This window comes from Thamnophis elegans, chromosome 1, assembly GCF_009769535.1.
Source record: "Thamnophis elegans isolate rThaEle1 chromosome 1, rThaEle1.pri, whole genome shotgun sequence".
NCBI classification, from domain to species: Eukaryota; Metazoa; Chordata; class Lepidosauria; order Squamata; family Colubridae; genus Thamnophis; species Thamnophis elegans.
In genome coordinates, this window is record NC_045541.1 from 185,974,371 (window position 1) to 185,999,399 (window position 25,029).

At 51.9% G+C, this 25,029-nt stretch overlaps 3 protein-coding genes across 5 annotated transcripts in view; 2 read left to right on the plus strand and 1 right to left on the minus strand.

The window, feature by feature from the left end:
• The window catches only part of ACER1 (alkaline ceramidase 1), a 12,162-nt gene extending 5,083 nt beyond the window's left edge, over positions 1-7,079 (plus strand). The window contains exons 2-6 of the mRNA XM_032211056.1: positions 1,404-1,518; positions 2,226-2,364; positions 4,800-4,937; positions 5,264-5,401; positions 6,911-7,079. Of these exons, the coding sequence (XP_032066947.1) occupies positions 1,404-1,518; positions 2,226-2,364; positions 4,800-4,937; positions 5,264-5,401; positions 6,911-7,079 (699 nt within the window). The remainder of the gene's footprint in view (positions 1-1,403; positions 1,519-2,225; positions 2,365-4,799; positions 4,938-5,263; positions 5,402-6,910) is intronic.
• Positions 7,080-10,583: 3,504 nt separating this feature from the next.
• On the plus strand, positions 10,584-14,951 carry PRR22 (proline rich 22). Its single transcript, XM_032215172.1, has 3 exons — positions 10,584-10,713; positions 11,848-11,904; positions 13,792-14,951. Exons 1-3 carry the CDS (start codon positions 10,584-10,586, stop codon positions 14,949-14,951), a joined length of 1,347 nt encoding a protein of 448 aa, XP_032071063.1.
• Positions 14,952-17,755: 2,804 nt separating this feature from the next.
• Positions 17,756-25,029, minus strand: part of RFX2 (regulatory factor X2) — a 58,113-nt gene continuing 50,839 nt past the window's right edge. For all 3 annotated transcript variants that reach the window (XM_032239168.1, XM_032239165.1, XM_032239160.1), the window contains 5 exons: positions 23,189-23,338; positions 21,869-22,077; positions 21,076-21,229; positions 18,399-18,441; positions 17,756-18,289 (listed from right to left, as the gene is read on the minus strand). In XM_032239168.1, the coding sequence (XP_032095059.1) occupies positions 18,192-18,289; positions 18,399-18,441; positions 21,076-21,229; positions 21,869-22,077; positions 23,189-23,338 (654 nt within the window). In that variant the 3' untranslated portion in view covers positions 17,756-18,191. The remainder of the gene's footprint in view (positions 18,290-18,398; positions 18,442-21,075; positions 21,230-21,868; positions 22,078-23,188; positions 23,339-25,029) is intronic.

Sequence of the window (25,029 nt, forward strand, 5' to 3'; positions counted from 1 at the left end):
GAAAGCCCCATGAAGCGGTATATAAGTCTAACTGCTATTGCTATTGCTATGTGCCGTGGAAACCGCTTGCTTCCCTCCTTCCATTCCCTCTTCGCCAATTCTCGGAGGTTGCCCAGACAGGTCCTGGAGGTTTTCTTGGCCAGGATTTCCCAGACGTGGTTTTCCCTCGACTTCTCCTTCCTTTCTAGGAGCGAGGAGGAGGCGGGAGAGGCACCGGGTGGCCCAGCTCAGCTGGCTTGGTGCCCAAGGAAGGACTCAAACCCACAGCTTCCGGTTTCTGGCCAGGTGTCATCAACACTATGCCAAACTGGCTCTCCAAATAGCAGAGCAGAGCATAACACAACAAAACACAACACATCACATACCACAACACCAGACATGACATAATCATAATATTGAAGAGATGGGGAGACTTTGGGAAAAGTGCAGAGAAGGGCAACGAAGAGGATCAAAGGGCCTGGAGGCTGAAACATACGAAGGACGGTTGCAGGATCTGGGTTTGGCCACTCTGGAGAAAAAGAGGACCAGGGGGGACAGGATAGCAGCCTTCCAGTATTTGAGGGGCTGCCCCAAAGAAGAGGGGGGCTCAAGCTATTCTGCAAAGCCCCTGAAGGCAGGACAAGAAGCAACGGATGGAAACCAATCAAGGAGAGAAGCAACTTAGAGCTAAGGAGAAACTTCCTAACAGTGAGGAAAAGTTAACCAGTGGAACTGCTTGCCATTAGAAATTGTGGGGGCTCCATCTCTGGAGGCTTTTTAAAGAAGAGACTGGGACAGCCCTTAGTCTGAAATGGCATAGGGTCTACTGCTTGAGCTGGGGGGCTGGACTAGAGGACCTCCAAGATCCCATTCCTTATTCAGTCCCGGTGGCTCAAAGAGTGACTTTCCCCCCCTCTGACATATTTGCCCTGTGTGGGCTTCTAACATTGTTAATCCTTTTTGTCTCTTTCTCCTTCCTTCCTTCCTCCCTCCCTCCCTTTTCCTTCTTTCCTCCCTTCCTCCCTTTTCTTCCTTCTTTCCTCCCTCCCTTTTCTTCCTCCCTCCCTCCCTTTTCCTTCCCTTTCTTCCTCTCTTCCTTTCCTTCCTTCTTTCCTCCCACCCTTTTCCTTCCTTCATTCCTCCCTCTTTTCTTCCTTCTTTCCTCCCTCTCTCCCTCCTTTTCCTTCCTTCATTCCTCCCTCTTTTCTTCCTTCTTTCCCCCATTCCTCCCTTTTCCTTCCTTCATTCCTCCCTCTCTCCCTCCCTTTTCCTTCCTTCATTTCTCCCCCTCCCTTTTCCTCCTCTCTTTTCTTCCCTCTTTCCTCCCTCCCTTTTCCTTCCTTTTCTTCCCCCTCCCTCCCTTTTCCTTCCTTCATTCCTCCCTTTTCTTCCTTCTTTCCTCCCTCCCTCCCTCCCTCTTGCAGATCACCAACGTGGCCTTTTTCATCCTGGCCCCCCTGATGTTGTGGCTCAACACCGATTATACCCGCTATCGTCCTGTGCCGATCCGGGGTTTCGTCATCTTGCAGCTGTTTATCGGTAGGTGACTATGGGGGCTCCGATGTCAGCAGGAAGCCAGCCCCCCCCCCCCATTCAGCCCTGCGAGGAAGACCAGCCAAGCATCAGCATGAAGAGGACATCAGCATCTTTATTTTAAGGCTAGATTATCTTCGAAATGTCCAAAATGTCCATTGCCAAGCAAGACAGGTGAGCTTTGCCCCATTTTACGGCCCTTTCTTGACACCGTCATTAAGCAAATCACTGCAATTGTTCAGTGAGTTGCACGGTTGTTAAGTGAATCTGGCTTCCCCAGTGGACTTTGCTCGCCAGAACATTGCAAAAGGGGGGGAATCACGTGACCCCGGGACACTGCGACCGTCATAAATATGAGTCAATTGCCAAGCGTTGTAAAATGAAGCGAAGCTGCACCGTCTCCCTTAGCAACCTAAATTTGGGGACAACCTGTAGGAAGGACACTTTGGAGAAAGCACAGTCCTCATCTTATGACCGTAATGGAGCCTGCCTGCTACGGCACTCAGCCGCGACGGTCATAAAGCGGGTCATCAGACCATTGATCTGATTTTATGACATTTTTTTCCAATGGTCATTAAGGGGTTCTGAGGATGGGAGCCCAGATGCTTTGCTGGCGAGGAGAGGGCCTGTTGGAGCAGGGGGTTGGACTAGAAGACCTCCAAGGTCCCTTTCCAACTCTGTCATTCCGTTCAGTCGCCCCTCTTCCTCCCCAGGCGTCTTCTCCTTCTATTACCACATGACCCTGAGTTACGCCGGGCAGCTCCTGGACGAGCTGTCCATCCTGTGGACCCTCTGCGTCTCCTACGGCTTCTGGTTCCCCATCCGCTATTTCCCTTCTTTCATCAAAAACAGGTAAGGAAGACCCCCACCCCCACCCCCAGACGCTCCTTCCTTGCCCCCCCCCCCCGAAGGGCAGTGGGTGGAGGGTGGGGAGCGGGGCTCCTCTGCACCCCAAAGTTCAGAGTCTGGGACAGGGGATCAAAACTGCAGCAACCTAGAACTAAGGAGAAAAATCCTGACAGTCAGAACAATTAATCAATGGAACTCCTTGCCACCAGAAGTTGTGAATGCTCCAACACTTGAAGAAGATGTTGGACAGCCCTTTGTCTGAAGTGGTGCAGGGTTTCCTGCCTAAGTAGGGGGTTGGACTAGAGGACCTCCAAGGTCCCTTTTGATTCTGTTATTCTATTCTGTTCTGTTCCTCTTATTCCTATTCTATTCTTTCATATTCTATTCTATTCTATTATTCTATATTCTATTCTCATTTCATATTCTATTCTATTCTTTTCTAATTTCATATTCTATTCTATTCTATTCTTTTATTCTATATTCTATTCTTTCACATTCTATTCTTTTATTCTATATTCCATTCTATTCTTTCATATTCTATTCTATTCTAATTTCATATTCTATTCTATTCTTTTCTAATTTCATATTCTATTCTATTCTTTTATTCTATATTTTAATCTTTCTATTCTCATTTCATATTCTATTCTTTTCTCATTTCATATTCTATTCTATTCTATTCTTTTATTCTATATTCCATTCTATTCTTTCATATTCTATTCTATTCTAATTTCATATTCTATTCTATTCTTTTCTAATTTCATATTCTATTCTATTCTTTTATTCTATATTTTAATCTTTCTATTCTCATTTCATATTCTATTCTTTTCTCATTTCATATTCTATTCTATTCTATTCTTTTATTCTATATTCCATTCTATTCTTTCATATTCTATTCTATTCTCATTTCATATTCTATTCTATTCTTTTCTAATTTCATATTCTATTCTATTCTATTCTTTTATTCTATATTCTATTCTTTCACATTCTATTCTTTTATTCTATATTCCATTCTATTCTTTCATATTCTATTCTATTCTAATTTCATATTCTATTCTATTCTTTTCTAATTTCATATTCTATTCTATTCTTTTATTCTATATTTTAATCTTTCTATTCTCATTTCATATTCTATTCTTTTCTCATTTCATATTCTATTCTATTCTATTCTTTTATTCTATATTCTATTCTTTCATATTCTATTCTATTCTAATTTCATATTCTATTCTATTCTTTTATTCTATATTCTATTCTTTTCTCGTTTCATATTCTATTCTATTCTATATTCTATTCTATATTCTATTCTATATTCTATTCTATATTCTATTCTATATTCTATTCTATTATTTTATTCTATATTCTATTCTCATTCTCATTTCCCTCAGGTTGGGAAATGCTCGGCTACCAAACGGTTCCACAGATCCCAAACCCAGACCAAAGAAGGGGGGGTGGATTTGAGGAGATCACTTGGCCCCCTGATCCCCCAGACCCACCAAAAAGTGAGCCCTGAAAGAGTTTGGTGTCTCCTTCCAATGTGCTGCGCAACCTCAGGTGCATCAGACAAGCCGCAGGGGCCGCGTATTGCCCCCCCTCCCCACTTGTCCTCCAAAGCCAAGAGGGAGTCATTCAACCGGTGTTTTATTGGCATTGGCAACTTTTTGGGATGGTGTCCGGTGGATCTTGCTGCCGGGGGGGGGGGGGAGAAGGGAGAGGAGAGAGGAAGAAGGACAGAAGAGGAAAGGAGGAAGCGGAGGAGGAGGAAAGGAGGAGGAGGGAGAAGGGGAAGGAGGAGGAGGAAAAGGAGGAGGAAGGAAGGAGGAGGAGAAGAGGCAAAGAGGAGGAGGAGGAGGAAGAGGAGGAGGAAGGAAGGAGAAGAAAAGGAAAGAGGAGGAGGTGGGGAGAGAGATGGGGAGGAAATGAGGAAGTGGAGGAGAGGGAGGGGGAGGAGAAAGAAAGAAATACGGTTGAGGGGGAGGAGAGTAGGAGGAAGAGGAGGAGGAAGGAAATGAGGAAGAGGAGGAGAGGGACAAGGGGAAGGAGGAGGAAAAGGAGGAGGAAGGAAGGAAGAAGGAGAGGAGGAAAAGGAAAGAGGAGGAGGAGGGGAGAGAGATGGGGAGGAAAGGAGGAGGAGGAGGAAGGGAATGAGGAAGAGGAGAGGGAGGGAGAGAGAAAGAAAGAAAGAAAGAAAGAAAAGGTTGGGCAGAGGCAAGGAGGGGGAAGAGGAAGAAGGAAATGAGGGAGGAGAGGAGAGGGAGAAGGGGGAAGAGAGATGGGGAGAAGGCGGAGGAAGAGAAGGAATAAGGAAATGAGGAAGAGGAGAAGGGGCGGACGGGGACGAGGAGAAAGAAAGAAAGAAGGTTGAGGGGGGAGGAGAGGAGGAGGAAGAGGAGGAGGCACCACCTCCAGGGTCAAAGGCCTGAAAGCGGCCGTCCCTCCCTTAGGGAGCAGTTCCTCACCTTTGTGGCCACGGTGACAGTGACCAGCACCCTGATGTCCTTCGTCAAGCCGGCCCTCAACGCCTACGTCCTCAACTGCGTGGCTTTCCACCTGCTCTACCTGGCCTTTGTGGAAGTGCGCAGGTAAGCGGGGATTCTCGCAGTGCTGACACCCCCCCCCCCCCAGAAGGGAAGAGGGCGGGCAGCTGAGATTTGGGCCCTGGGTCGCTTTTTCTTGGGGCCGTTGTCATTTTGGCCAATAAAACGAACGGTCGTAAATCGAGGACTCCCTGTATTCTGTCGGGAAGCCTGACCCCAGCTGCCGCTTAGCCGAGCGAGACCCAGAGTGGGGGTGGGGGGGTCCCTATTTGCAGGGCAGCCCAGAGCGGGGACTCCGGCTGGGACACAGGATGGGTGGCCTTGATCTGCCGTCCGTCCGAAGGGCCGCTAACCCTTGAGCCCTTCCGCAGGTTGGACAGCCCGGCCGTTAGGCGTGCTGCCTTGACCATGACCTTCTGGTGGGTCATCGCCATCAGCTGCTGGCTGGTGGACAAATTCTTCTGCGGCTTCTGCCAAAGGCTCAACTTTTGCTACCTCCACAGTTTCTGGTAAGAGGGAGGAAGGGAGGGTGGGGGAGATGGAGGGGTTGGGGGAGGTTGGGAGAGAGGAGGAGGGAAGGAGGGAGGGAGAGAGGGGGAAAGGTAAGGAGGAAGGGAGGGGGAGAGAGAGAAAGAGAGAAGGAAGGAGGGAGAGAAAGAGGAAGAGAAAGAGGGAGAGGGGGAAGGAGGGAGGGAAAGAAGGAAGGAGGAAGGGAGAGAGGGGGAGAGGGAAGGAAGAAGAGAGGGAGAGAAAGAGGGTGGGAGAGGAGGAAGGAGGTAGGGAGAGGGAAGGAGGGAGAAAGGAAGAGAAAGGTGGAGAAAGGAAAGGAGGGAGAAAGAGAGAGGGAAGGAGGGAGGGAGAGAGAAAGAGGGAGGGGGGAGGGAGAGAGGGAGAGGGGGAAGAAGGGAGAGAGAGGTAAGGAGGAAGGGAGGGAGGGAGAAAGGGAGAGAAGGAAGGAGGGAGAGAAAGAGGGAGAGGGGGAAGGAGGGAGGAAGAGAAGGAAGGAGGAAGGGAGAGAGGGGGAGAGGGAAGGAAGAAGAGAGAGAGAGAAAGAGTGAGAGAGGGAAGGAGAGTGAGAGAGAGGGAAAGAGGGTGGGAGAGGTGGCAGGAGGGAGGGAGAGAGGGAAGGAGGGAGAAAGGAAGAGAAAGATGGAGAAAGGAAAGGAGGGAGAAAGAGAGAGGGAAGGAGGGAGAGAGAGAGAGAAAGAGGGCGAGGGGGAAGGAGGAAGGGAGAGAGGGGGAGAGGGAAGAAGAGAGGGAGAGAAAGAGTGAGAGAGGGAATGAGGGTGGGAGAGGAGGCAGGAGGGAGGGAGAGGGGGAAGGAGGGAGAAAGGAAGAGAAAGATGGAGAAAGGAAAGGAGGGAGAAAGAGAGAGGGAAGGAGGGAGGGAGAGGTAAAGAGGAAGGGAGGGAGAGAGAGAAAGGGAGAGAAGGAAAGAGGGAGAGAAAGAGGGAGAGAGGGAAGTGGGAGGGAGAGAAGGAAGGAGGAAGGGAGAGAGGGGGAGAGGGAAGAAGAGAGGGAGAGGAAGAGTGAGAGAGGGAAGGAGGATGAGAGAGAGGGAAAGAGGGTGGGAGAGGTGGCAGGAGGGAGGGAGAGAGGGAAGGAGGGAGAAAGGAAGAGAAAGATGGAGAAAGGAAAGGAGGGAGAAAGAGAGAGGGAAGGAGGGAGAGAGAGAGAGAAAGAGGGCGAGGGGGAAGGAGGAAGGGAGAGAGGGGGAGAGGGAAGAAGAGAGGGAGAGAAAGAGTGAGAGAGGGAAAGAGGGTGGGAGAGGAGGCAGGAGGGAGGGAGAGGGGGAAGGAGGGAGAAAGGAAGAGAAAGATGGAGAAAGGAAAGGAGGAAGAAAGAGAGAGGGAAGGAGGGAGGGAGAGAGAGAAAGAGGGAGAGAGGGAAGGAGGGTGGAAGAGAGATATGGTTATGAGTTGACCGTGATGAGTTGCCCTAAATCAACTCCGGGTGAAACCCAGAGGGTGGAGGGGATGAAGCGGAAGTGACTGAGGCTGCTCTGCTTCCCTCCACAGGCACATCTTAATCAACATGGCCCTCCTGCATTGCATCACCCTCATCCTCTTCTTCGACATCTATCACGACCTGCCAAGCAGCGAGCCCTCCATGGAGTACTGGCCCAGCAGCAACCTCCCCTTTGCGCTGCCCTACGTCAAGATCCAGAAGCCCCTCAAGTGGTGCTAGCGGCCCGGCCGGCGGGTCAGCCATGCGCAAGCAGCCATATACCCCCCCCTGCAATTGGGTCCTCCAGGACTGGACCTGGCAGCTATTTATGGGGGCCTCGGGGAGCCCGGGAAGGCGGTGGCAGGGACCGTCTGCAGGCCGCCCCAACCCTGCCCTCGATCGCTTGCGCACCCACTCATCCAAAAGGAAGAAGGCAAACCAAAGACCGGAAATTCACCAGAAACTCAGTTTTTCTTCTCCAAAAATGTCTCTGGAGATTCTTCGTCCTCCAGGCGACGCCCGTCCCGAAGGCCCTTTTTTCTCAAGAGGCAACTGGACTTTCTGGTTTTTTCTTTGCTTCTCATCCGAGAAGCTTCTTTGCTCTCTCCAGAAACACGTTTAAGAGCATTTTGGTACCTTCAGATTCGAACATAGGATAACAGGGTTGGAGGGGGCCTTGGAGGTCTTCTAGTCCAGCCCCCTGCTCAAGCGGGATATCCTGTTTCAGACAAATGGCTGTCCAGTCTCTTCTGGAAAGCCTCCACTGATGAAGCACCCACAATTTCTGGTGGCAAGTCATTCCGCTGGTTAATTGTCAGAAAGTCCCTCTTTATTTCTAGGCTGAAACTCTCCTTGGTCACTTTCCATCCATTATTCCTTGACTGGCCTTCAGGGGCTTTGGAAAACAGCTGGACCCCTCTGGTCCATGGAAAAACCCCTCTCCATGGAACTAGGCCCTGTTGCCCAAAAGGTTGTTTCCAATTGCCCGCCTGGCCTCCTGGTCCTTCCTTGATTGGTTTCTTTGGTCCTTCTTCACGTGACTCAAAATGTACGTAGTACCGTATTCAGGGCGGAGGGAATCTGACGAATGCACAATAAAAAGGAACGGATTTCTTTTTTTTCTCAGAAAATTTCGTTTTGTTGAAGCTGCCCAGAATTGCATTCACCTTTTATTTTTTGCAGCCAAATGACAGCGATGGGCTCCGTATTCCACGTGTCTCCAAAACTCTTTTCCATGCAACGCGGTTGCCAAACGGAACATCTATTTTACCTTGGATGCAACTGATTTGAATTGTCTTGGGAGGAAGGGAGGGAATAGAGTAATGGAGAGTGGAACAGAGAACAATATAGGATTGGAAGGGACCTTGGAGGTCTTCTAGTCCAACCCCCTTGGTGCAAGAAAGAAACACTGTACAGTTTCAGGCAAATGGCAGGGAAGAAGGGAGAGAGGGAGGGAGGAAAAAAGGAAGGAAAAAGTGAGAGAGGAAAGAGGAAGGAAGGGAGGAAGGAAAGAAAAAGAGAGAGGAAAGGAAAAAGTGAGAGAGGAAAGAGGGAGGGAGCAAGGAAGGAAAATGAGAGGAAGGAGGGAAGGAAGGAGGGAGGGGAGAAGAAATGAATGAATGAATGAATGAATGAATGAATGAAGGAAGGAAGGAAGGAAGGAAGGAAGGAAGGAAGGAAGGAAGGAAGGAAAGGAGGAACTGACTCATGTACCCAACCAAAGCAAACACGGCTGAGCCGATCCAATCTCTTAATGCAAAACTTTCCTGAGTACATCATTTTCGGCCCAGATGAGGGCAAAACCAGATCTGGCTAATTCCTGCGGAAGCCCACAGAATTAAAGTAGAGATTCTGCCTCCCCCTATTAGACCAGGTCACATTGTCCAATTGAGTCTCATTATATTGTTATGAGAAAAAGCCTTTGGCTCTGGCAGACACCTGCCCAAGGGACCTTGGTTCCCACGGCTGTCTTCTTGATATCTGGAGCCTGCAATTCCATCTCCCTTTTCCCTCCCTCCGAGTTCCTTGGCAAGCTGAGAAGCAATAATGGCCACAACAACAACAAAAGCACACTTTGGAAGTTGACAGGTGCCCCCCCCCTCCTTAAAATGAAGGAGATACCTGGAACAGTTATTAAGTGAATCTGGCTTCCCCATGGAAGGTCGCAGAAGGGGATCGTGTGACCGTGAGACACGGCGACTGTCGTAAATCTGGGTCTTTTGCCAAGGGTCTGAATTTTGAGCATGTGATTGTGAGACGCCGCAACAATCATAAGTGTGAAAAACGGTCGTAAGTCACTCTTTTTGCAGTGCTGTTATAACTTTGGTCACTGAGCGAAGGGCGGTAAGCCAACTATCTATGGCTTCACACAGGGCAGTGAACACCCAACTCGCAAACAACTTTGGATGGCTTACACACACATTCACACACAGACACAAAAGCATTTTAGAGACACAACAGATAAGAGGAAAATATTTGTAGTTCAGAGTTGAGCTGTGAGGTCCTTAGCAACATCCTTAGCTACAGCCCTGGTGATATTACCTAGCTGGGTAATGAAACGCCTGCAGCAAAACCACCAAGCTCAGAGAGCACCAAAAATTCCGTAGAAAAAGAAGCTCAGATAAACAGGGATTATTAACACCAGAGAAACGATCGAGCAGCGCCCGAATCAAGGGACCATCAAGAGAAAAACTGCTCCCGCCGCCAACACGGACAGGAGAAGCCACAGTATATAAGCAGAGAGCAAAGCGCACACTCTCCATCACCGCTGATGATGTTACCTAGTTGGGTCATCCTGAAACATTTGCAAGAAAACCACCAAGCTCAAGGAATTCACAGAAAGAGAAATCCAGATAAACGGGTGTTAATACAAGACAAATAACCAAGCAATATCCTAATCGAGGAGGCAAAAACAAACATTCCTCCGCCAACGCGGACAAGGCAATCCACCAGCACATAAACAGAGAGCAAACCCCCACACCCCCTACTAACACTGATGATGTTGCCTAGTTGGGTAATGAAACCCCGAAGCCCAGAGAGCACCAAGGCCCCCCCACAAAGATGCCGCTGATTGAAAGGGCAAAGCGTTGCAAAACAAGCCCCAAATAAACCATGGCCCCATGGATACTCTGCCCCCTCTCCGTGACAAGCAAGGACCCAAATGGGCGTGGAGACGTTGTTTTGAGGTGGGGTGGGGAGGAAGGAGAGAGCAAGGAGACCCAGAGGGGGCCAGCCATGGACCGATCGTAACCGCCACGCAAAAGGCAGAGCTTCAATTAGACCGCCGGGGCGGCCATCTTGCCTTTTTCGGTTGCCCCTGAAGGTTTTTTTTGGGGGGGGGAGGGCACAGCTCAGATTTGGGGCGAGGCCTCTTGGTGCCCACATGATTCTTTCCTTCTACAAAGGTGACTCTTGGAACATCCAAAGGAGGACAATGTGTGCCCTGGACCTTCTGCCCACCCTCCAAGAGACCCTTGGCTCCACCTTGGTGGTTCTTTCACTTACCTCTCTTGCCCACCCTTCCTCTCTCTCTCCCCCACCCGCCCCGCTGCCCGTCCACCCACCCACCCACCTGTCCCGCAAGGGTCAAGGGATGCAGAACCTTAAAGGACCCGCCTGGAACCCGTTCCTGAGTAACCACGCAAACAGAAGAAGGGTGCCCATGGCAACGGACTCCAGGAAGCCACGCCCCTCCCTCCACGGGGGTCCAGGTGGGAAGACGGTCCTTCAGCCCCCAGAAGGAGCATGCAGCAGCCCAAAGTCTTCTACCCCCAGCACGAGACCTACGCCTCTCGACCCCTAGAGCGAGCAGACGGGCAGCAACAAAACCGAGGTTTCCCGGCGTTTGTCCTGCCCGAAAACCTTGCCTCTGTAGGTAGGCATCCGTCACTCGACCCATAGCCAGAGTGGCAGCCCTGGGGAGGGCTCGCCTATGCCAGGGATGGAGAGCCTTCTTCGGCACCAAGTGCCCAAACCGGAACACACACGCACCCATGCGCATCCCCCGGCCAGCTGGTCTCTGGAAACCCAAAGACCATGTGGCCAGGACACAAGCGCACGCCAGAAACCAGAAGAACTGCTGGTATCGGTGCCCACAGAGAGGACACTGCGTGCCACCTCTGTCACCCGTGCCATGGGCTCACCATCACGGCTCTATGCCTTCCCTGGCTTGGACCCTCATCTAGGAGGGCACAGTGCCCCGTTGCAACTCCCTGGACCCACCCAGACCTGGCTGACGTCCCCAGGGAGCTGCTGCCCAAGGAAAGGAATTAATCTGTTTTATGGGTTGACCCCCCCCTTCCTGGGTTCATTCTTCATGGGGCATCCTTGCTTTCCTGCCCCGTTGAAGGGACAGGGGTGCAACCCCCCTTCTTTCACTGCTTGGACCCGCTGAGGGATCCCCGGAGAGGCAAAATTCTCGGCTGGGCCAGGGGTGGTTGATTTGCACCATTTCTGCCACACACAAAAAAGAGAGAGACTCCATCCAGACCCCTCGCTCTCAAATTTGACCCCTTTTGAAATTCCCTGGTGGGATGTGGGAAGGGGGGGGTTAAGATGCCCATTTGCCCAGGATGTAGGTGGTTTCCTACCACCCCCTCCCCAAAATTCAGTCTTGGAAAGAGAGCCAAAACTTTTTGCAAACTTCTACAGGGTTGAGAAAACCTTTAGTGGATGCAGCCTTCTCTTCCATGTTTCTTCCCCAATTGTCCCACTGTGGAAAGCAGGGCGAGCAATTTGGAATAGCAGCTGCAACCTTCACTTACAACCCAAGCCTACATTAAGCTGTTTTCCAGCCCAAACAGGAGGCCAGCGGGTTAAAAATGAACTTCTCAAGGCGTGGTCAAGCTAAGCCGGGATTCGCCACCCCTACAAGCTTGCAGCCGAAACCTACACGGCTTAAAATGGAAAATCCAGAGTTTAAACAGTGGTAAACCAGGAGAAGCCACCAATCCTGGCTTAATCAAAGAACCCTGGAAAGGGGCTGAGTCGTCTTGTGTTGTCGTTACAGGGACGCCCAGTTTGTACCACCCACCCAGTCAAGATCTTTGCGCAGCGCCCCCAGCAGGTAAATTTTGTCGTGGTGCGTAGAAAGTAGCCATTGTGGCAGAGGGGCATTTGGGCAACAACAACACAAGGATGCTGGCTTGTCCCTTTTGTTTTGCCCGCCATTGTGGTGAAACGTCCCATCTCCAAAGAGTTTTCATCCACCGCAGATGCAATCCCTCGGGGCAATATTTTAGGGTCCTTGCGGAGCAGGGACATAAAAATTACGATCATGGGCTTGTTTCAACTCTAACCCTCAGCCGAACTGTTTGTGGAGGTGGGTGTGAAGAGCGAGTAAAAGCAGATGTGAGCAATGGGTGCACAAAAGTTTTTTTAAAAAAAAAGGGGGGGGGAGAACAAACAATAGTTATTATTGTAAAACTCAGATGTGGAAGCGGGTGGAAGGAAAAGGAAATTAAACTCTTTTTTAAAAAAAAAAGGTTCTTGGAAGGAAACGGGGTTGGGGGGGGAGTTGGACAGGCATCTCCTAGGGGTCCTGAGGATGGGTGGGGGGATGGTGGGAATCACACTCCCTCTTATGGGGGCAGACCTGCCCCCCCTCCCAGTCCAGGGGAAAACATCAGGATTGGACATTTTGATGTCCATCAATATTCCTCTAATGCGCAAGATGGATGGTTCCTGTTGCAATTAGCTCTCCTTCCCTCCCTCTCATCTATCTATCCATCCCTCCATCATTTTTCTTTTCTCTCTCTCATATCTGTCTGTCTATTATCTATCTATCCATCCCTCCTCCATCTTTCCCACTCTTATCTCCCTCCCTCCCTATCATCCATCGATCCATATCTATCTTCTATCTATCCATCCATCTTTCCATCTGTAATCTCTTTCCTTATCATATCTATCTATCTATCTATCTATCTATCTATCTATCTATCTATCTATCTATCTATCTATCATCTATCTATCTATCCTCATCTCTCTCCCTATCATCCATCCATCCATCCATCCTCCATCAATCTTTCCCAGTCTCTAATCTTTCTCTATCATCTCTCCCTCTCTCCCTATCATCTATCTCTCCATCCCTCCATCATCTCTCTCTCATTTATCCATCCCTCCATCATGTCTGTCTGTCTATCCATCCATCATCTATCTATATCTACTATCTATCCATCCTCCATCCATCTTTCCCACTGTCTCTAATCTTTATCATCTCCCTCCTATTTTCTATCTATCTATCTATCTATCTATCTATCTATCTATCTATCTATCTATCTATCTATCTATCACCTATCTATCTACCTATCTATCCATCCATCCATCTTTCCCTCTCTCATCTCCCTCCCTCCGTATCATCCATACATCAATTCATCCAGATCTACTATCTATCCATCTTCCATCCATCTTTCCCAATTTCTCATTTCCCTCCCTATCATCTTTCTCTCATCTATCTTAATAATCAATCAATCAATCAATCAATCTCATCAATCATCTATCCTCCATCTTTCCCACTCTCTCATCTCCCTATCTCATCTATCATCTATCTATCTATCTATCTATCTATCTATCTATCTATCTATCTATCTATCTATCTATCTATCTATCTATCTATCTATCCTCCATCTTTCCCACTCTCTCTCATCTCCCTCCCTCCCTCCCTATCTCTGCATCCTGCATCTGCCCCTCTTCCGTGCCAACCCAATGCAGCATGTGGGAATGGTTCCTTGCACATAAAGCCTTTCTGTGCCCCACCTGTGGGCCTCTGTGCCATGCTTTGGCCGGGCAAGGCCTTCCCCAGACTTCAGGGCATCTCTGCCCCGAGGGAAGCCATGTTGGATGATTCCCAGCCCCCCCACCGGAAACCGGGCTGAGGCCTGGAGGGGTTCTGGGGCTGGGCCCTCCTTGGACGGAGCTCCTCTGGCGGTTCGTGACGTTTTGCCTCTCGTTGCAGGCTTCCACATGGCCCCCTGTGGCTGCTTCTTCGACCCCCGCATCTACCGCATCGAGTGGGCCACGGCCAACTTCGTCCAGCCCTCGGTCTACAAACTGTCCGGTGGGCCCAACCCCCCAAACTCCTACCTCCTGGACAGCCAGAAGTACCTCAAGGGCTCGGTCCAGCCGCTGCCCTATGCCCCAGCCTACCAGCCCGTGGCTGGCCACCCCCCATTTGCCATGCCCTTCTTCAAACCCGAGGGGTCCCCCGCCAAGCTGACTGACCACGTTGGCTTCGTGGCCAACCTGGCCCACGGCCCCCCATTTGTGGAGGTGCCCCATCTGCCAGGCGAGAGCCTGATGCCCGTGGAAGAGCACAAACTCTTGGCGGTGGTCCCGAGTTCGAGTCTCAAAGAGCAGCAGCAGCAGCAGCAGCAGCATCACAGCCAGGTGGGCCCCTACCAGCCTCTCGACCCCAGGGCCGGCTTGGCCTACCCAGTCTTCAAGGGTTTCCCGGCGGAGGAAGTCGACTTCAAGGTCAGCGAGGTCCCCCTGGGGATGGGGGAGCCGCTCCTGAGCCCCATTGCCCACCCTGAAGAGGCGGTCGCCTGCGGGGGCATGGAACAGCTGGAGCCTTGTGTCAACCTGGAGGGAATTCTGCCCCGGGAGACCCCTTTGCTGGAGGAGCCGGGCGAGGCCTTCCAGCTGCTGGACCAGGTACCCCTGGAAGATGCCATGAAGCTCTTTGACTGCTCGCCCATCCATTCGGACATTGAGGCCCCCCTGGACGAGATGGGCACTGGGGGCCAGGCCGCCCTTCCGGGGGAGGCTGCCATGCGGGAGGGTTGCTTCTCCGGCGAGGACTCGTCCAGCGACATCCGGTCCCTAAACCTGCCGGACGAGCTGCTCTCCTTTGACTACAGTGTGCCGGAGATCCTCAGCGCCGTGACCAGTCTGGATTATCTCTATGATGTGAACTCCTTCGGGGAGGGCCCCCCCTGGGAGAGCAGGCTGGGCTCTCCGCCTCCTCTCCCGAGACTCCTCCGGTCTCCCGCGGGCCTGGAGGAGAAGAGGAGGAACCTGGGCCCCGGCAACAGAGCCAGGAAACCCGAACGGGCATCCATGCAGGGGGGCAACAGGGAGACTCTGGAGGGAAACGCCGCCCTGCTGGCCCTCTGAGACGGGCAGGAGAGGGCAACCTGGACGTATCTTTGATCGCAGAGAATTGGATTCCGATAAATCTGGTGCATTAAAAAAAAAACATGTATCCTGAAACGTGGCGGCCCCCGCGATGTGTGTGACTCTCTTTTCTGTTGGTCGGATTCAGTTACACGGGAACCTGGGTGACCCATGGGAATTGTAGTTGCCCTGGAATCCTGGAGTGGTAGGGACCCCTCCCCGCTTCCCCGAGGACATCTAGTCCAACCCCCCGGGTTGGTAGAGGGATCCAAGTGGAAGTTCCCACGGGCCCATCTGGGAAATGGGGTATTTTATCACTCAAGGGAAGTTTCAAGGACTCTCAACGGCCTTTAATCCACTAACGCCACAAGTGGAGCTTGACTGGATGTGCCGGGGGGGGGGGAGGGAGACCCCACCCTGGGGGGAGGGCATTCAGCGTGGGAGTGCAATGGCAGCGCCGTGCATGATGGTTTGAATATTCTCGGCGTGTTTAATTTCCCGTGTGGCTGATGTGAGCCACCCAGGGATATCGTAGAAGTTTCATTCATCCATTGATTCATTCAAGCGTTGACTTTGAATGAGGAGTTTCCAGATATGTCGGTTTTCACCAGAGATGTGCCAATAGGATGCTTCCATTAAAGGTGAACTTTGAGGAACTGAAGTGCCTCGGGGTCTTGCTTGCAATGGATTTATTACTTGGAACCCGGACACATTCATTCATTCCCCCCCAAAATTTCTTTCTTTCTTTTTCTTTCTCTCTTTCCTTTCTTTTTCTCTTTCATTTGATATGCCACCCATGCCAATAGCAGTAGCGCTCAGACATATATACCGCTTCACAGTGCTCTACAGCCCTCTCTAAGCAGTTTGCAGAGTCAGCCTCTTGCCCCTTCCTTCCTTCCTTCCCGCTTAGCTCTTAGACTTATATACCGCTTCACAGTGCTTTCCAGCCCTCTCTAAGCGGTTTATAGAGTCAGCCCCTCGCCCCTTCCTTCCCTTCTTTCCTTTTCTTCCCTTCCCTCTCTCCCCCGTCCGTCCTTTCTTCCCTTCTTCCTTTCCTTCCCTCCCTTCTTCCTTTCCTCCCTTCCTTCCTTTCCTCCTTTCCTTCCCACTTAGCTCTTAAACCTATATACCGCTTCACAGGGCTTTCCAGCCCTCTCTAAGCGGTTTATAGAGTCAGTCCCTCGCCCCTTCCTTCCTTCCCTTCTTTCCTTTTCTTCCCTTCCCTCTCTCCCCCGTCCGTCCTTTCTTCCCTTCTTCCTTTCCTTCCCTCCCTTCTTCCTTTCCTCCCTTCCTTCCTTTCCTCCTTTCCTTCCCACTTAGCTCTTAGACTTATATACCGCTTCACAGGGCTTTCCCAGTCCTCTCTAAGCGGTTTATAGAGTCAGCCTCTCGCCCCCAACTATCTGGGTCCTCCTTTTACCGACCTCCGAAGGATGGAAGGCTGAGTCAAGGTTGAGCCGGTCAGGATCGAACTGCTGGCAGTTGGCAGTGAGTTAGCCTGCAATACTCCATTCTCACCACTGCACCAGGGCTCTTGCAAGAGAAAAGAAGGAAGAGAAAGGAAGAAAAGGAGGGTGAAAGGAAGGAGAAAGAGGAAAGAAGAGGGAGAGCAAAAGAAAAATAAGAGATGGAGTGAGCAGGAGAAAAAAGAAATATGGAGAAAAGGAGGGTAAGGGAGGAGAGAGTAGAGGAAAGGAAAGAAAGGTAGAAAGGAAAGGGCATGAAGGAAGGAGAGAGAGAGAGAACAGCACTAGCACTTAGACTTATATACTGCTTTCCATCCCTCTCCAAGCGGTTTACAGAGTCAGCCTCTTGCTCCCAACAATCTGGGTCTCGTTTTACTGACCTCGGAAGGACAGAAGGCTGAGTCAACCTTGAACTGGTGAGAATCGAACTGCTGGCAGTTGGCAGAATTAGCCTGCAATGCCGCATTCTAACCACTCCGTCACACACAGCTCAACATTGAACGGTTCTCTGGGCTGCTTAAATCTTTTAAATTATTATCTCAATTATGAAAACAAACAAATGAACAAATAAACGCACCTAAACGATAAACGACAGCAATATTTTGCATGCCGCTTTGTTGCTGCACTCCAGTAGTGGGTTGTAGGCGGTATGCCCCGGTATATGGGTGTACCGGTGACCGCCCGGAGCACCGGTTACCGTTCTTTACCTGTCTTTACCTGTCTTTAAGCTCTTCAGCGCTTCCGTGCAGGGCCCGTATAGCACCTGCGCGACGCTCCGCTGAGCAGCTGGAGCATCGTGGAAGTGTCACTGGAAGGTAGCGTGCGGGCGCTGCGCACGTTCATGTGGAGGATGCCGGGCCCTGTTGCAACCGTACCGGTTGCAATGGGATCTGGAACCCCCCACTGCTGCATTCCTAGCGCAGCATGTCACTTCGGGGTCCCCGGTTTCGGCTGTGACTTCCACCCCCGCAATTGAAAGCTGTGTGCAGTTTGCCGACGAGAAGCTCAACCTATAAACAGGGTCGGCAGTTCCCACAGGGGCCCCTGGGCGCCTAGAGGTAACCGTGGCATGCTGGGGTTGGCCTTTCCAGCTTGCTGAGGATTGTGGGAAATCCCGCAGGAAGATCCTGACTCAACAACCTGGGGAATTCTGGGAAGTTTGCTGCCATTCTGCCAAGCGGCTTTGCTGAATACGGGGCGGGTTGAAAAAAGCTCTCCCAGGATATCCCACCTGCGTCGGTGGCTCCCGAGGGCCCAGGAGGCAGTGCGCTTAGTCGGGCGAGGCGACAGGCGAAAGGGAATGGAAGGACAGCGAGGGATGCTGGCGGTTGGCCACAAGTGTCCGTTTATTGAGCAAGAGTCGGAGTGGACGCCAGAAGGCCGCCCTTCCCCTTCCCTCGCCAGGTGCAGAATCGATCAGCGCCCCAGGGTCACAGTGGCACCTCAGCAGGTTGTTCCCCATTGGGGGAGTGGAGTCAGTTAAGGCAAAGCATAAGAGCAGGAGGGAGGACGGGGGGGTGGGCCGGCTTGGGGGGGGGGTGTCCTTGCAAAGAGAAGGACCGGCCGACGCTCGAGGGCCTTCTCTGTCTTGCCGGACACCGGCCCGTCTTTGGCAAAGACTCGTAAGCACGAGAAGGCGGAGGAGGAGGAGGAACGTAGAGGCACGCCGTCGTCCGGGAGGGCCGGGAGTCCTCACAGGGCGTCGTTCGGAAAGCTTTGGCACTCTCGGCGGAGTTGGAGTAGAGGGGGCGGGTACGCAGCCTGCCCGGTCAGCCTAGATCTCCTGCAAGGATGGCCCAGGGTCACTGTGCTCGCGCTTCACCCGGGGCTTCACCCGGGCGCCGGCTTCGAGGCCCAGGGTGCCGAAGGCATCTGTGGGAAAGGAGAAAGATGGGCGCAGCCTTAGCCCGGGGCGGGGGTGGCTAAACACCCCAACGGGCTGGGCGATGCCTCCCGTGGAGGAAAGGCAGGGGGTCTGTACCTTTCTCGAGCACAGCCGGGGACAGGGAGGACAGGTCGCTGAACTGGAAGAGAGAAGACGGCGGATGTTCAGGGCGGATGTTTCCCAAGACCGGGGAGGGGTGGGGGTGGGGGGAGAGAACCGGTTAGTCAAGAAGCCAAAGGGAGGGGATCTCTGGAGGGTCTCCCCAGGACAATTCAACCATTTAATTTCATTATTTAAAATAAATGTGCAAAATAGATGGTCATTTTTTGCCGTTCGCATTTCATTCGGTCCCGCCTTTTGCACCCGTTCTTCAGTAGCCCCATCATTTAGACTTATATACCGCTTCACAACGGCTTCTGCGGCCCCCTCTAAGCAGGTTACAGAATCAGCATTTTGTCCCCCCAACAATCTGGCTCCTCATTACAGGGGCCGAGTCAAATTGAGCCGGTCAGGATCGAACTGCTGCCAACGGAATGCAGAGTTAACCTGCAATACTGCATTCTGACCACCGCACCCCTTCCTTCATTCCTTCCTTCCTTCCTTCCCTCCCTACCTCGCTTCTTCCTGCCTGCCTCCCTCCCCTTTTCTTCCCTCCCTCTCTTCACACTTAGACTTATATACCGCTTCATACTGCTTTACAGCCCTCTCTAAGCGGTTTACAGTCAGCCTCTTGTCCTCCAAAATCTGGGTCCTCATTTTACTGACCTCAGAAGGAAGGACAGAAGGCTGAGTCAACCTTGAGCCGGTCAGGATCGAACCACTCAGCAGAATCAGTCTGCAATGCTGTATTGTAACCACTGCGCCACCATTTCTTTGATGTTAGTTTAACTCTCGTCCTGCGGTGCATTTTCCCCTGGCATAGAGACTCCCCCCCCCCAAGCAGGGGACCCGCGTCCCCCTGCCTCACTGGCCACAATTACTTGTCTTCTAAGGGCCTCTCCCAACAGCCCCCCACCCAATGACAGGAAAGAGAAGGTGCTCCCTCTGCTTGCCTCCAGAGGTTGTGGGTGCTCCAACACTGGAGGTCTTTAAGAAGAGACTGGAGAGCTCGTTGTCCAGAACAGTCCAGGGTCTCCTGCTCGAGCAAGGGGCTGCACTAGAAGACCTCCAGGGCAATGTTCCCTCTAAGGTGCGCGGCTGCGCGGCCGCGCATTTGGCAAGAAAACACCGCGCAGCAGTTTCCAATTGCCGCACAGTGATTTCTAATGTCACAGGCTCCGGAAGCTGAGGGGCCTCAGATTTTCTGTCCTGGTTAGGGTTAGCATGGGCGCACGGGGGGGGGGGGGACACGACACAGCGGCAGGAGCTTACGTGGCATGGCCGGTCTCCTAGGACCTCCTAGGCGCCCGCTGCGCTGCTCAAACTACTGAAGTCGCCCCGTATTCAGCAAAGCAAGCCTGGGGAGGTCCTTTGTGGGTGGCCAGTCCTAGCCGCTTGTGCCCGGCGCTGCGACTGAAATGAACCCCCAAAGCCCCCGCCGCCACCAGAATAACTGCTGCCGCCTCCTCGTCCTCCAACAGCACTGCTGGATTTGCCGCCCAGCGCTGCAGCTGAGGTGAAGCCACCAAAGCTCCCACCGGCGGCCCCGCCCATGGCAGCAGCGCCTCCCCCTCCACTCAGAGCACCTGAGTTGGGCCCCGCGTTACCCCGCCCCCTCCTCCTCTGCCGTGTTTTTGAGGAGCCATGGTGCCTTTTCCCCCCCTGCGGGGCGAGAGCTGGATGGCAGGTGCAGACCGACCGAGGGAGGGGAAAAGGGCGCTGGAGCGCTGTCAAAGGTGAGGTGGTGAGGAGAAACCCGATGGCGGCGCCATCGAGGGAGCCAGTAAGAAGGCGGCAGAGGGGGCGGGAGCAGGAAAAAAAGGCCTCATAGCTTCTCAAAAGCACGGTGGAGGAGGAGGTGGCAGCAGGGGTAACGTGGTGCCCGGCTCAGGTGCTCTGAGTGGAGGGGGAGGTGCCACTGCCACAGGCGGGGGCGCCAGCGGGAGCTTTGGCGGCTTCACCTCAGCTGCAGCGCCGGGCAACAAATGCGGTGGTGCTGTTGGAGGAGGAGGAGACGGCAGCAGTTATTCTGGTGGCGGTGGGGGCTCGTCGGCATCTTCAGCGGCGGTCCTGCCCCCAGTGGAAAAACCGAAGATGGAGCAGATCCAGGCTGATGAGGTCGCCGCAGCTGCCAGGTCCGGACGGAGGTAGCCAGAGGGGTGCCGAGGCGAAAGAGCAACATGACTGGAGGAGGAATTCTGGGAGTTGAAGTCCACAAGTCTTAAAGCTATCAAGTTTGAACACCCCTGGGGTTTCTGTTTTCTAAAGGGTTAGGGGTGCGAGGGCCTTGTAACTTGACAGCTTTAAGACTTGCGGGCTTCAAATGACAGAGTTTCTGAGGCAACATTTTGGTTGCTAAGCAAGAGCGTTGTTAAGTGACACTGATATTACATAACACTTTTAATTAAGTGGGCCCCTTGAATAAACATAACTTTGAGTTTAAAATAATACTGATTTCGTTATTGTCTTAGGTGAACATCTGTGAAAAAAAATCAGCTGCTCAGGCATGAAAATGTGCCGCTCACACACTATACTTTTCCGCTCACACTGGAAAAAAATTAAGAGGGGAACATTTCTCCGGGGTCCCTTTCGAGCCTGTTGTTCTGTTATACACCCGGCCACCATTCGGCGTGTTCCCTGCAGGGCGGAGGGTGAAGCCGTGCCCGGAGCTCACCTCTCCCATCACGGCGATGGGCGTTTCCCCCGTGGCTTCGGCCACCCGGTGCTCCACCAGGTAGAACATGTACTCGTCGTACAGGAGGCGGATCAGGTGGAAGGAGCCGAAACTGGCGGCGCTGCGCAAGGTGAGGTCGCGGATCACCATGGAGCTGGGGGAGGGGGGGGGAAGAAAGAAAAGGGACATCTGACGGCTGAGCCTGAGACCTGGGTGGGTGGGGGGGAGGAGGAGCGGGAGACCCTTCCTGCCTTCAGAATGGCCCTTTTCCTGCCCTGGGAAGGGCTCTTGGCAAAGCAGAGTGTGTGTTTGTGTGTGTGTGTGTGCTGATAGAAGGGAATAGTAGGGTAGGGTCGAATGGAGAGTTCCTTGGTGCTCTCTGAGCTGGGTGGTTTTCTTGCAGATGTTCCATAACCCAACTAGGGAACAGCATCAATGCTAGAAGGAGGAAGAGAAAGAAAGGAGGAGGAGGAGGAGGAGGAGGAGGAGGAGGAGGAGGAAGAGGAGGAGAACTTTGGGGTCCTTGGTGCTCTCTGAGCTTGGTGGTTTTCTTGCAGATGTTTCAATACCCAGCTAGGTAGTAACACCATCACTACAAGTAGTGCATTAGCGTGTGTGTGTGGTGCGTGTGTGTGATGACGACATGCCCTTCCAGGTCAGAGATTCCTCTCCAATGAGAAAGCTAGCAGATCAGACCTCAGCCCCGGTCAGTTTCTCCCCACACTCGGGCCGAGGCTCTGGAGGAGGAGGAGGAGTTGGGGGGGAGGGGGGAAGGAGGCAGAGGGCTCCTTACCTGTAGAAGGACCACTTCAGCAGGAACTGCCGGGCCGCCCGGGGGAAGCTGGCCGCGCCCTCGTGGGGCTTCAGCACCTGCGTGACCACCTCGTCCAGCCAGCGCGCCCACTGGTCCAGGGAGCTCTGCTGCTGCAGCGTCGCCTTGAAGTCCTGCTCCAGTTTCTGCACCAGGCCCTCCTCGCACTGGCAGACCCAGGAGGCTTGCTCCTGCCCGGGGGGAGGGGGGGGGAGAGAAAGGTTGAGGCTCAGGGCTGACATGGGGGAGGGGGTGGGGTGTCCTTGGGGCTGGGAGGTTTTCTTGACCCAATTAAGTAACACCATCAAGGCTAGAAGGGAGGAGGAGGAGGAGGAGAACAGTGGGGTCTTTGGTGGTCTCTGAGTTTGATGGTTTTCTTGCAGACATCTCATGACCCAATTAAGTAACATCATCAGGGCTAGAAGGGAAGGGGTTTGGAGGAGGAAGAAAGGAGGAAGAGAAGTAGGAGGGGAGGAGGGGGAGGAAGGGAAGAAAGAGGAGGAGGAGAGTGGGATCCTGGGTGATCTGTGAGCTTGGTGGTTTCCCTCCAGAATTTTCATGACCCAACTAGGTAGCACCATGAGTGCTACAAGGGAGTAGGTGTTTGTGGAAAAGGAGAAAGGAGAGGAGGCGGAGGAAAGGAAGAAGAGAAGGGGGAAAGAAGGAGGAGGAGATGGAGGAGGGGGAGAAAGGGAAGGAGGAGGAGGAGGAGGACTGGGGGGGTCCTGGGCGCTCTCTGAACTTGGTTTTCCTCCAGACTTTTCATGACCCAACTGGGTATCACCATCAGTGCTAGAAGGCAGAGGGGTTTGCTCTCTTCTTTATATGTAGCAGCTTGCCTTGCCAGCCTTGATGGGACATTGTTTTCTGCTTGATGGTTTTTCTGGTGTTAATCCCTGCTTATCTGGGTTTCTCTTTTGGTGGGGCCCTTGGTGATGTCTGAGCTCGGTGGTCTCCTTCCACTACCCAACGTGGTAACATCATTTACCAGCATTAACGGGGAGTGTTGATTTTCTCCTTGGTAAGCTACTGCACCTAAAGAAGGGAGCCCACCCCACGTTCACCACCACTGATGATGTTACCTAGTTGGGCCATGAAACGTCTGCAAGGAAACCACCAAGCTCAGAGAGCACCACGGACCCCGACTTCAATTTCAAAATTCTAAATATTGGTGGCAAACACAAACTCTCACGTATGGCTTTTGGGCGGCATCCTACAGAACTACGAGTTCCATCCAGCAGTTTGCCCGCAGAAACCCTCCCTGCTCCGGCCCCTCCGGGAGACCCCGAGACCTGAACTGACCTGGACGTTGGCGAAGTCCACCCGGTTGAGATCGCTGAGCATCTGGTTGATCTGGGAGGTGTTCTGGAGGACGGCCCGGGCGGCCTGGGCCAGGTGGTTGAGGGAGGTGTACCTGCGCAGGGTCTGGGCAAAGGCACTCACCACGCTCACCTGGGGGAAGAGAGCGCGTGAGGCTCCCCAGGTAGGAAGCCGGGGGCAGGGAGGGGCCCACGGGGACCCTTTTCAAGCAACAAGGGATCCTCTCCCACAAATCCTCCCCCAGGAATTTCTCATAAACCTTCCAGGGTATTTCAAATTAACATTCTAATTCAAAAGAAATGTGTGTGCCTGAGATGGAATAAGAAACATATGAAACTAGAGTAGCCCAGGTATTTATTTATAGGGGGAAAATGTCCGGACCAAACGTAATTTCTAATGTTTGATTTTCCCCCCTTACCAGAGGGAGCCCCCTGGTGGAGTACTGTTACCAGTACAGTACTGTACACTAGAAGCCATTTTACAGCAGTACAGTAGAAGCCATTTAAAGGCACAACAGGCTGCATCTTAACAGAACACACACACCGAGGGATTTTAGGGGTGTCTCACCCCTATAATATTTTTCTCCAGAGAGTGTACACAGTTTGGTTGAAATTGCTCGAGGCGTTCCAGAGTTATGCTGGAACATACACGCACACAAACACACAGAGACAACCATTTTTATATATATAAATTTTCAACTTTGGGTGTTGCCGATTGGATAAACGAGTTGTTACAGAAACAGCTAGTGCATATTAAATACGGGTTGGTTGATCAGATTAATAGTATATCTCTTCTCTCCCCCTTCCTTATCCTACTCGCTCCCTCCCCGTCTTGGAGTTAGGGCCGAGTATTTGGATTCCTAGAGTGTTTTATTCACGGTGCCCGTAGGTTTTGTATAGTTTTATCTTTGTAATATTGCAAGCCAGCCAGAGTTGCCCTGGGGTCAAAAATGGGTGGTGAATAAATTTAATACATAAATGCACAAGCAAAAGTCGAGGCTCTGATGTTTTATTTCACTGCCCTTAAAAGATGAGGATGTTACTTGTCTTATTCTAGAGTGTTAAAAGAAGCCAGAAGAGGAGGGGAGTTTGCAGGAGACAATTACCGTATTTATCGGCGTATAACACGCACCGGCGTATAACACGCACCCCCCATTTTAACACAAAAATTTGAGTAAAAATTTTTTTCATTAAAAATAAATGACTTGGAAGCTCGGAACTTAATGTTGGATTAAAATTTATAACATTAGAACATGAATTATAACATTAACTCCTCTTAAAAGGCAAATATGAAATGAAAAAACACCTCTTTGAGCAAAAAAACTTAATCAGAATCACTGCTTTTTGGAAAACCAAAAACCTCTTCCTCATCTTCACTCTCTCCCTCTTTTTTCCCTTCCTTCCCCCTTCCTCTTGCCTATCAACTTCATCCTCTTTGTCTTTCTGCTCTTTCCCTCTCTTCCCCTTTTCTTCCTACCTCCTTCCTTCTCCCTCCCTTCTTCTTTTTCTTCCTTTCTTCTTCCATCTTCCTCCTTCTCCTTCCATTCTTTCTCCTTCCATCCATCTTTTCTCCTTCCATCTTCTCCCCCCCTCCCTTCTTCTTTTCCTCCCCCCTCCCTCCTTCCTTCCTCTCCTTCCCTTTCTCACACACAGGAAGGGGAGGGGGGCTATCTAGTCGCTTTCACAGCTTTATTTCTTTATCTAACTTTTAAAAAACAGTGTGCAAATCAAACGAGATTTTCGTAACCTGCGAAGCACCAAGTTATATTATGTTGTTACAAATTCGCAGCTACTCCATTCTTTCTGATAGGGAACTACATTTCC